Source organism: Hemitrygon akajei, chromosome 15 (assembly GCF_048418815.1).
Source record: "Hemitrygon akajei chromosome 15, sHemAka1.3, whole genome shotgun sequence".
NCBI classification, from domain to species: Eukaryota; Metazoa; Chordata; class Chondrichthyes; order Myliobatiformes; family Dasyatidae; genus Hemitrygon; species Hemitrygon akajei.
Genome location: NC_133138.1, coordinates 78,896,668 through 78,908,992, shown reverse-complemented (window position 1 = coordinate 78,908,992; position 12,325 = coordinate 78,896,668). Strand labels below are relative to the sequence as shown.

The window sequence follows — 12,325 nt, the reverse complement described above, 5'->3', positions numbered from 1 at the left end:
TCGGAAGTGAAATTGGAGCCGGTTCAATGCCGATAGATCTGGTGCAATAAGTCCTGATTGTAGATAGAATAGTAAATCAGTTTCAGTTATAGTTAAGCATTAAATTAATTTATTGAGGTGCAGCACAGAAAAACAGGCCCTTCCTGGCCCATTAAACCAATCCCGCCCAGCAATCCTGGGATTTAATCCCAGCCTAATCACGGGACAATTTACAATGACCAATTAGCCTACCAAATGGTACTTCTTCGGACAATGGGAGGAAACCGGAGCACTCAGAAGAAACTGGTGTGGTCACGGTGGGGGTGGGGGGGGGGAGCTTTGTCCTAATCTGTACACTATCATGCTACCCCAACTGATTTAAAAGTGACCCAATATTGAAGAAAAATAACATTCTGTCAATTTCTTGGTGCAAACACTTTAATTTTTTTGTACAAGACATAGTAGCATTTCACAAAATATATAACATAAAAATGTACATATTTTTGTAAAACAAAGATAAAGGATTAAGCACCTGCAATCTGTAAAATGGTCAGAGGCTTACTTCCTTGAATACATGGTCAAACAGAGTGAATCAGAGTCAGGGTCTTTGCATGAACTTTCTACAGCACCTCTGCCCTACAGGCTCAAGTATCGTCATACATATAGATCATATACTGTGAGCTAATCAGTAAGGAAAGTGAAAAAATATGTCTTCCATTAAATATAGTTGTTCATGTTTTCTTACCATATTGTAACCAGACTTCCTCAAAGGTACAGAATGGAAGCTATTCTTCACAAAGACTATAAACACCTTGGTGTTTGCCTGCCATCAAAATCCACCTCAGTTCCCTTTGGTTTCTAAGTTTCAAGGCAATATTTACTGCTTACAGAAGTAATGTAAAAGAGTGCATTTATCATGTCCTGTAGAACATTTAGACCATGGCATTCTGCCAACTGGGAATCAATTTCATGCTGCAAGTGTTATTCACTGAGAGTGGGTGAACTGCTGATTGTCCCATTCAACGGTGCAGAAGCAGGAGGGTAATGCAAGGGGTAATGCAAGGGGCATAATCATATGCATAATTCACAACCACCAATATTGAGTTGGGGCTCACTTTAAGAGTCTGACGTGATGACATAATGACATGAAGTTTTTTTTACTGCACTTTATGTTCTGCGTTTGGTTGACAATAAAGTTAGTTGTTATGGTTTCCCTTAAACTTAAAACACCTCTGCCATTTTACTTATGAAAATCGACAGCACTATGTCTCATACTTCCCTCTTGAGCATTTAAGGTGCTTTGTTATGTGAAGGTACTGAGGTTAATATACATGGCATTCATTTGACTGTAAGATACTCAATATAATTTATAAGGCATTTGGGTTGACTGCAAAGCCCTCTCCTTAATAGATGAGGTACTTGTGAAGCCCTTATGTTTACGTATGAGGCATTCAATGAACCGGAGGCCCTTGGGCTATTATATAATGCATTGAGTTGACTCAGGGCTTCAGATTAATGTTCAATGCAATCAAATCCTCAGGGAAGCATTCAATTGAATGCAAGGTCCTCAAGTTAATGAGTAAGGCATGTGGTTGACTTAAGGCACTTGGGTTAATACAGCATAAGTGGGCAGACAGTTAAGCACTGGGTAAATACTGCAGTTCTCAGATAAATGCAAGGCACCAAATGAATCTTGCACACACTGTTTTGTTTTCCTTTTCCCATTATATGTTTTTGTCATTTTTTCCCCAAATGGCGTGGAGAATTACAGAGCTCCACTCACCCTGAGGTAATGGCACACCTCATGGGCAGTTGTGTTTGCCAGAGGGCTGTGGTGTCTTGTTTCAATTAACACAGAGGTCTAGACTCAAAAGTAATGACCTCTCTTTTGAGCGTTGGTTGACCATCACTGGGTAAACAAAAGCATGGGCAAGTCTAGAACATCAAAGGAAAGTTATGTGTAAAGAATCCTGTAAGAAGACAGAATGAAATGGAAGTTCTGTCACCTTAATCCTTCCTTCTTGTGCGTAATTCATTACTTATTTTCTTAACAGATTTTTGGAGAAAATTCAACACCTGTTTATCATCCATCACCTTCTGTGTACATGCACCAAGTCATATCATTTAATGTTCTTTCCATCGTCTACCTCTCCACTTAAATATTTATTTCTCAGCGTTTCTAAATCAATGCCTCGGAGAGCTGAGTTTGACTTGATAAGCAATAAATCTTCTTCATCTGAGAAGCCAAATATCAGACATTCAAAATCTCCTGAGAAGATATTTGGAAGAGGGGTTGGAACATGGGAGATAGCTTGGATATCAGATTTGGGGGACATGTTGTCAGACAGAAAATGAATAAATACTTCAGTCATCCCAGAGTATAATTCAGTCGTACATTGCTATTGTGCACGCTATAGAATACACCAAATCCAATTTCAGTGCAAATAACTTGTAACTTCCTGATGTGGTGTGTGTATAATGATGATCAGAATTAAGAGTTGTCAAGTGTTTTCTGAATGGTGTGATCTAATGATCTAATACTGTCTCACAGATCTGCTGAAGGACAATTTGAGCTGGGACAGGAGCCTCAAGTCTAGACATTCTGTTATACATGTCAAAGATGAAAAGCTAATGATTAAATGGTTTTGGGAGAAACAGGAAACATCTTTAAGGTGGTGTTCAAACCCTAATGTTGGAGCATGCATAGATAACAAGCAAACCGTTTAAGGTGCAAATGCAGTCTTATTTGTGGCTAATTTTCCTTATTTCAGGCTTTTTCCTGTTTTGGATATGTGGTGGGTGGAAATTTCCAACATAAACTCTGTTGTGTGATGGAGGATGTTACTGTTTCCAGCAGTCCAGTGCATACTATACAGACTTTTGCAAATCATGTCTAACCTTCCATCAATGGTGTCTGGTATTAGCATCTATGTGATGCATTACATTGGGCTTAAAATCTTTCATTGCAGGATCAGATGGCTGCCCTATACTGAACTAATGCTGTTTGTTTGTAATTGGGGTTATCAAAGTTACCAATTATCAAAGTTACTGATGCGCTGGGATCCTGCAGAAACTTTATAACAATTATGTCTAACTGTAGTGTGCTCCTCACACTGTGCTATATTGCTGGGTTCCCTCCACCCTTGTTAACAGTGAGCATCCGGAGAATACGATTTGCGATACGTTGACAGTGACACAGAAGTAGGTAGGTCCCCGTTGGGTCCTTATCATGAAGTACAGAGGTGGCCGCTGAGGGTGTAACAACACCAAAAGCCAGCTGGTGTTTGCTGATGTTCCTCATGATATTTTGGTTGTCACCAATGCTTCAATTTCTTCAAAAGGCTCAAACCTCCCAAGGCAAATCTTGATGGAGGGAAAATAGCCCCTTGAAACATTTTTGCAACAACCAAAGGGATGAGTTTTCTGAACTCCTGTCAGGTTAAAAACATAGTAAGAAAAATATCTTGCACAGGGAACACAGTATGATACATTTACCCAGGTGATATGATATATTTAGTAATAACTGAAGAAAATAGTCCTTTTTTAATAATAAAAATAGGTTCTATTTGTTATCTTACAATATATTTGCATTTCTTTTTGGTCCACTATGACAGTTAATGGGCCCAACTCTTCCTGCAGGCGCTCGCTGCTCTGAATCTTTCTCTTGCTTTGGGTCCCTACAAGGAACAACTCCCACAGCCACAGTCAACAACCCGCTCCACTTCTTCCACAAAGGAGGATCCGTCCGTGCATTGGAAAACGTATTTCCGTCGCTTGCTCCGCAGCGGCACACAACACTCACTGTTGCCACAGCTCCCCTTGCACTCCAGCCGGGGCACCTTAGCCGTGGTTTGGCACGAGGCGTATCCTTGCTGTTTGCGATAGACTTCGCGGATCATTTCCTTCTGACAAAGGAGCTCTGGAAGCCAAAATAGACAAGATTGCTTTTATTGGGGCTATCTCCTTTAACCAGTGTTCTTAACTCTCCCAAGAGGCCATACAGTTTTCAGGAGTGATTAACACCATTTTGCATTCATCCTGCATTTTGGATAATGATTTTGATCTGAATTTGGGATTCATCTACTGATGAGTGGATGAGGCAAATTAAGCCACAAAAACCCTTTCCAGCCCAGTAAGCCCTGGGATTCAAATAGAACCAACCAAGGAACAGGAATTGTGGGCCTGGTACAATTCTGGACTTCCCAGAGAGGACTACAAAGATTTAAGGCTTAACCTTTTGGTGATATTATTAAGCAGAATTTACAATGTAGTTCCAGGTCAGTGTATCTGATCCACGAATCTCCTTCCACACGATTTAATCAGATTCCCATCAGAAGATTCTGTTCATTTCTACTTCAAATGCTTAATCATCTTCCCCTTTACAGTTCTGATGGTTTTTCATACTGAAATTTTAGTTCTGTTTTTTTTCTTCTCCCAGATCTGGCCTGATCTGATTGCCTCCAGCATTTTCTGTTTTTTATTTTAGATTTCCAGCAGGTTTTCAATTTTCCACTGACAGGAAACATGTCATTTTGTTTGAATCGGTCCTTGTTTCATAATTTACTTTTTATTTGGCAAAGCTATTTCTCTGAGGTTCATAATTGGATTTGTAAATAACTATCTTGGGTATAAACATTCTGCACTGACAAGCAATGCCCCCCCCTATTAACTGACAAATCCCTTTTAGTCTCAGTCAACTTGGCCTTCTCCTTTGCTAGAAATTGTAGTTAATTTGCTTTATTAATTGTTGATTTACATTTCTAGTAATTGCAAGTTAAACTTACATTTCTAGTATACTTTTTACAAGTAAACTGTAATTTTTTATGAATAAATACAAAGCAAAAATTGGGTATTGGTCAACATTGTGAAAGTGATCTTCAGAACTGGCCAACATGCCCTCTCAGTTGGCTGTCTCCCTCATCTAAGCTGTCCATTTGAAGTAATTAAATGTGTGAAAAATGCTACACTGAAGTGAATCAAACATGAGTTGATCTAATGTTGCATAAAGAAACTGCAGTGCAGATCATCAGAAAGGTAGCTATGGGAGATCTGGAGCTGATGGAGTGATTAAATTCAGGGATGCCCAAGGGGGCAGTATTGTGGGAGGGGAGCACATAATGCAGGGTGATAGGCTGGAGTAAATCATAGAGAAGGTGAGAATATGGAGGGACTGGAAACCAAGAAGGAGAATTTAGAAATAAAAGGTGTTGGCCAGAACGAACTTAGTCTACAAACCAGCAAATTCAAATGAATCAAGGACAGTGGGAGCAGGCAGACTAATTGTCTTTGTTCTTTGCTTGAAGGAGATGGAGACTTCCATTTTGTGAAGCTGCCTAGCATCCTCCATTTTGTGAAGTGAAGTTAGTTGGTTTGATCACTGTTTCAAAGTAGACACAACGATGCTTCAGGTAATCTGCTGGACTAGAGATTATTTCCAAATAAATTATTTGTGAGGTGTTCTCTGATATAATGTAACATGGAGATTTGTGAATGGTGTGGTCTGTGTCTGCCCTGTGATTCAAACTGATTACTGATTTGATCCAGAGTCAAACAGAACAAAGTGCCATATATTACCAGTTGTCCTCGCGGAAGAAGGGCAATAAATGGATGCTGGCCTGGACCAGAGCCAATAGGAAGATGTTAAAGGTCAATCAGATGAACCATAGCTAATAACACTGAAATACAACATTTGAACTGGTAAGGAATGAATAGAAAAGCAGATGTTTCGAGTGCACTGGCAGTGATGATTCTCTCCACAGATCCTCCATCACAGATACGGAACACCCCACAAACACGTGGAGATGATAGTGGGACCATGAGGGACACATGGCCAGCATAGACCCTTTTTTCTGGTGTTACCTTTTCTACTCTTTGACTGGAGGGTCAGGAAAACCTAGTAGGTGTACACCAAGTATTCAGTTGTGTAAATTCATGTGCTCTTCAGTTGAGACAATAAGGTCAGTAATTACAGATTCCCTCTGTGCCTCTCTGATCATTATTACAAAGGGGCAGATCCTTGTAACAATGGAAATGTGGGTTCGAAGACTGGAGCCTTCCAACAATGAAACTCATCGCTTGGACTGGGATCAGGCAATGTAATTTAGTGTTGTATCATCAATCATTAAACTCATTTACCATCATGTTTCTCCTGTAATCGCTGGCCTAACATGTAATGCAGCCCGTGAAATTACAGTCAATGGTACTTCAGCAATATTAGCGATTAAAGCAGGGTTCATGCTGGAATATATGAGTGTTTCTATATTTAAGAACTATTTCTGTCGAATGATATGAATTTTGTTATACTAGCCACGATTTGTGTTGCTCACCTTCAGTGAAGTACGCTTCCTCAGAAACTCTATCTAGCTTTGCTAGATGCCAATGTGGAGGTCCAGTGGATGCTGCTTTGGGGATTGCTGAAGGGAAAGTAGCAAGGTAGCAATCGAATGTGACGTAACAGAGAAAGAGTTCTTGACATTCGGCAGAAATAGTGGTAGTCATTTTCTGGAAAGTATGAAAACTCACAGAATTCACAGCTGAATCAGAAAAGTAGCCGGATTCCCCAGCTGGGGTTGCGGAGCCTTTCCTTAACTTTGCTTTGAGCTTCCTTATAACAATGAGGGGACCACGCTGTGAACACCAGATTGGACGAATTTCCGGTGGTGTTTCACCAGGAAGAAATGATTGGGTCTCTAGATAGTGGGAGATGATGTTTCAAATCTTTCAGATTGGGCCCAGGTGTATAGATTGGGACTCGCGTTGTTGATGGGAGAGTTCAGCCCGAACCCTTTGATATGGAAAGCTTAATTTCTGAGGAAAGAAACAAGATGCCCTCCAAAATGGAGATCCTATCCAAGAATGTGAGGCAACTTTCAAAGGGTGTAATTATGGAGACAAGTGTCGAAAGAATAATAATGGCAGTGAGAGAAAGCGTTCGGCCCGCACTAGAAGGGCCGAGATGGCCTGTTTCCGTGCTGTAATCGTTATATGGTTATATGGCAGTGGCTCCTTTTTTGTCTGGTATTGTTTCCTTTAGTCACAGGAAATATCTTTAGTGGAGATTCTTTAGATCATAAGGGATCAAAACATAGCAACAAGCTGGACAACGATGGAGCAGCTTGCTCTAAGGTCACAAGACTACCTCAGAAGTAGAAAGAGCAGCCCTGCAGTTAAAGAGATCAAAATGCTTCTGGATATCTCCAAGTCAATTAAATTTATAGATGTCTGCTATGTAGTTATATGTATAGATTCACCAATGCACATGTATATAAATAATTAATTTCTAACCTGATGTAGGGTGCTTCGATGAATGTGTTATGTGTTAGGTACTTTACAGAAAGCAGTGTGATGTACACTGAGTGCTGATACAGTTTTAAGAAGCAACACAAACAAAATGCTGGAGGAGCTCAGCAGGTCAGGCAGCATCCGTGGAAATGAATGAACAGTCGATGTTTCAGGCCGAGACCCTTCTGCAGAACTGGAAAGGAAGGGGTGGGGGGGGGGGGGGGGAAGACACCGGAATGAAAAGGTGGGGGAAATGGAAGGAGGATAGTTAGAAGGTGATAGAAGGTTTAAGAAGAACTTGTATGATGCTTGATACATTGGCTACTGTTTGGTGAAAATCCGAAGACCTGCAGATACTAGAATTCCAAAGTAAAGGCAGAAAATGCTGGAAATATTCAGTAGGTCAGGCTGTTTCTGTGGGAGAAGGAACTGAATTAACATTTTGGGAAAAGGATCTTTTCCTCGGAAATCAACAGACCTGCAGAATATTTCCAGCACTTCCGTGTTTTTATTGTCACTCATTGTACGTTCCCTGTGCTCACTAAAGAAGGTCTTGCTCTATCTTGCTACCTTCCTTGGCCAGAGCCACTGTGGAAGAACCTGTGGATCCCACACATACACCAGCAGGCCATACAAAATGAGCATCATTAGCCCTCCAGTTCATCTTCTCTTACCTGTTTCACAAGTTTCGCCCGTGAAGTTGGTATCACACTCACAGTACGGCTCCCCCTTCCCGGAGATCTTACAACGGCCGTGGCCACACTTCAAATTCTGGCAACCGGCCACCGTCTTGTCCTTGTCACAAAACCTGCCAACAAAGCCGTCTTTGCACACACAGCGGTAGCTGGAATCAGACGCTACGCACGTTCCATGAACACATCTGGGAAGAAGCACAAGGGCGAATGCAGTTACGATCTGAATGAAGATGACAGGGCAGAGGGGTGTCAGCAAATGAAGTTTCTTATACCAGTGGAGGGTGGGTTAATTTCATCTCCTTTCACCATAGATGCTGCCTCATCTTCCTCACATTCTCTGTCTTAATGTCACATTGGCAGGGATCCAGGGGGGGGGGGGTAAATAAATAGTGCAAAAAGAAAATTACCTGTGAGGGGCTTACTTCAGTGACACAGCACTGAGCTCTGCTTCATCACAGCTCCACACACTGGGTCAATTCGAACCTTGGTTACTGCCTGTGTTGAATTTGCACATTCTCCCCAGGATGAGGAGGGCTTCCTGCCACATCCCAAACAATGGGCTGGTAACCGGCTACTGGGAATGTCTCCTCAGTGTAAGTAAATGACAAATTAATTGAAAGGGATGTTGATGGTTAGGTGACAGAATTCAGCTGCAGTTCTACAAGACCAATGTAATTGTTTTGTGGGGAGCTGGCTTGGCCTCGATGGACTGAATAGGCTGAGTGGTAAAAGGTAAGTTAAATTGATAAAGTATGTATTTGCAATCTCAGAAGATATTTTGACACCATATAAAAATGCAAACAAACCACCTTGCATACATTTAAAAAGTAGTACATCAAAATATATTTTGACAGGCCACATCTGCACTTTATGGTGTCAAAACTGCAAAAAGTAATGTGTAACATTTAAGAATAAAGTATGATGGAACCTGAGAGGCTATATGCAAATATCACAAGTAACCGGTAAACTTTATACTTGTGAGAAAGGGAAGAGAGCGCCCCACTGTGGTTATTGCAGGAGACGACAGGCCAAGGTGACAGAGTCACTCTCTGTGAAAAGGTTGGTGTTTACTGACAGCAGGTGGCGCTGTTGTCTGTCAACATACATATTCATTTACAAAATATGCAGAAATGTCCCCCTCTCTCTCTCAGTTTGCGTGAATTAACTGAAGGGCACAGGACATTCAGAATACAGGTACATTTCTTCAGTATTTTAATGTGAATTTGTAGAGCCATGACACATGAATTAGTGTTCCATTACAATCTGCTAACTCCATTTTGCTGCACGCCTCTTGGGTACCAATCAAACCTTTTACTCACTTGTTGGCGCAGACGTCTTTGATTTCCTGGTCACACAGCGGCCCAGTCCATCCGGCGTGGCACTCGCACGTGATGCTGGATTGGTCGATGGTTCGGCACAGGCCATGTTTGCAGATGTTGCACGACCTGCATCCTGGAGAGACGCCCAGCGGCATCGTTGGCAAACTCCTGAAATCTTGCAGCTCATTGTTGATCCTGACGTCGTGAATGCAGCCGTGGAAGCCGTTGAGATTCCGTTCGGGACCCTGGCGGAGTCCTGCTACCCCTGACACTGGGGGGATTCCTTTAACGACAAACAATTGGCACAAGTGTAGAGGAGGTTGATAAGGTACCCACTGGCTGCTGGGTGAACCAGACAGTTTTGTTTAGCTCTCAGCCTTGGTCCGCTGGTGGAGAAGTCAGCAGTTACAACGATAACACTTTATTCTGCAGTTATTGCTCTACCTTGTTCCACCTCAATGCACCATTGTAATGAACTGATCTGTTTGAACAACTTGCAGGATAAGTTTTTCATGGCCTTCTCTTGTACCGTGATGAGGCCACCCCCAGGGTGGAGGAGTAACACTTGGGTACCCCCCTACCTGATGGCATGAATATTGATTTCTCCTTCTGGTAAACAAATTCCCCCACCACTCCCCTATTCCCCACTCTGATCTTTCAATTCTTAACTGCCCATTGCTTCCCCCGGGTCCCCTCCTCCTTCCCTTTCTCCTACGGTCTACTATTCCCTCCTATCAAATTCCTCCTTCTCCAGCCCTTGACCTTTCCCACCAAACCTGGCTTCACCTATCATCTTCTGCTAGTCTCTTTCCCCTCTCCCACCTTTTTAATCTGACACCGTTTCCCTTCCTCTTCAGTCCTGGTGAAGGGGGTCTCAATCAGGACATTGAGGACACTGAAACATTGACTCCTTATTCGTTCCCACAGATGCTGCCTGACCTGCTGAGTTCCTCCAGCACTTTGTGTGTGCTGCTTCAGGTTTTTCACTGCGGCTCAGTTCATTATTGCATACTGATCATACGGAGCAATTCACTACAACGGTGCTGTGAGGTAAATCTGTATCAGAGTGCAACACTGAGCCTCATAGGAAATCATTCCTGCCTGTGGCCATCAAACTTTACAACTTCTCCCTCGGAGTGTCAGACACCCTGAGCCAATAGGCTGGTCCTGGACTTATTTCCACTTGGAATAATGTACTTATTATTATTTAATTATTTATGGTTTTATATTGCTATATTTCTACACTATTCTTGGTTGGTGCGACTGTAACGAAACCCAATTTCCCTCGGGATCAATAAAGTCTGTCTGTCTGTCTGTCTGTCAAGTGACAGATCTCTCAGTGGGAAGCATCTTGGAGATAGTGATCACAATTCTATCTCCTTTACCATAGCATTGGAGAGGGATAGGAACAGACAAGTTAGAGAAACATTTAATTGGAGTAACAGGAAATATGAAGCTATCAGGCAGGAACTTGGAAGCATAAATTGGAAACAGATGTTCTCAGGGAAATGTACGGAAGAAATGTGGTAAATGTTCAGGGGGTATTTACATGGGGTTCTGCATAGGTATATTCCAATGAGACAGGGAAAGGATGATCAGGTACAGGAACTGTGATATACAAAGACTGTTGTTAAGTCTAGACAAGAAGAAAAGAAGAGCTTACGAAAGGTTCAAAAAACTAGGTAATGATAGAGATCCAGAAGATTATAAGGCTAGCAGGAGGGAGCTTAAGAATGAAATTACGAGAGTCAGAAGGGGCCATGAGAAGGCCTTGGCAGTCAGGATTAAGGGAAACCCCAAGGCATTCTACAAGTATGTAAAGAGCAAGAGAATAAGATGTGAGAGAATAGGACCAATCAAGTGTGACAGTGAGAAAGTGTGCATAGAATCGGAGGAGATAGCAGAGGTACTTAATGAATACTTTACTTCAGTATTCACTATGAAAAAGGATCTTGGCGATCGTAGGGATGATTTGCAGCAGAATGAAAAGCTTGAGCATGTAGATATTAAGGAAAAGGATGTGCTGGAGCTTTTGGAAAGCGTCAAGTTGGATAAATCGCTGGGACCGGATGGGATGTACTCCAATCTAATGTGGGAAGCAAGGGAGGAGATTGCTGAGCCTCTAGTGATGATTTTTGCATCATCAATGAAGATAGGAAAGGTTCCAGAGGGTTGGAGGGTTGTGAATGTTGTTCCCATATTCAAGAAAGGGAGTAGAGATAACCCAGGAAATTATAGACCAGTGAGTCTTACTTCAGTGGTTGGTAAGTTGATGGAGAAGATCCTGAGAGGCAGGATTTATGAACATTTGGAGAGGCTCAATATGATTAGGAATAGTCAGCATGGCTTTGTCAAAGGCAGGTTGTGCCTTACGAGCGTGATTGAATTTTTTGAGGATGTCACTAAATATATTGATGAAGGTAGAGCCGTAGATGTAGTGTATATGGATTTCAGCAAGGCATTTGATAAGGTACCCCATGCATGGCTTATTGAGAACGTAAGGAGGCGTGGGATCCAAGAGGACATTGCTTTGTGCATCCAGAACTGGCTTGCCTACAGAAGGCAAAGAGTGGTTGTAGACAAGTCATATTCTGCATGGAGGTCACTGACCAGTGGTGTGCCTCTGGGACCCCTACTCTTCATGATTTTTATAAATGACCTGGATGAGGAAGTGGAGGGATGGAGTAGTAAATTTGCTGATGGCACAAAGGTTGGGGTGTAGTGGATAGTGTGGAGGCCTGTCAGAGGTTACAGTGGGACATTGATAGGATGCAAAACTGGGCTGAGAAGTGGCAGATGAAATTCAATCCAGATAAGTGTGAAGTGGTTCATTTTGGTAGGTCAAATATGTTGGCAGAATTTTGTATTAATGGTAAGATTCTTGGCAATGTGGAGGATCAGAGGGATCTTGGGGTCCAAGTCCATAGGACACTCAAAGCTGCTATGCAGGTGACTCTGTGGTTAAGAAGGCATATGGTGCATTAGCCTTCATCAACCACAGGATTGAGTTTAAGAGCCAAGAGGTAACGTTGGACCCTGGTCAGACCCCAC

The 12,325-nt window shown here is 42.2% G+C and overlaps 1 protein-coding gene across 2 annotated transcripts in view; it reads right to left on the bottom strand.

Annotated features, from left to right (window-relative positions):
• Positions 1 to 399: 399 nt before the first annotated feature.
• Positions 400 to 12,325, bottom strand: part of LOC140739492 (slit homolog 3 protein-like) — a 611,537-nt gene continuing 599,611 nt past the window's right edge. For both annotated transcript variants that reach the window (XM_073067845.1, XM_073067846.1), the window contains 3 exons: positions 9,275 to 9,557; positions 7,935 to 8,140; positions 400 to 3,898 (listed from right to left, as the gene is read on the bottom strand). In XM_073067845.1, the coding sequence (XP_072923946.1) occupies positions 3,657 to 3,898; positions 7,935 to 8,140; positions 9,275 to 9,557 (731 nt within the window). In that variant the 3' untranslated portion in view covers positions 400 to 3,656. The remainder of the gene's footprint in view (positions 3,899 to 7,934; positions 8,141 to 9,274; positions 9,558 to 12,325) is intronic.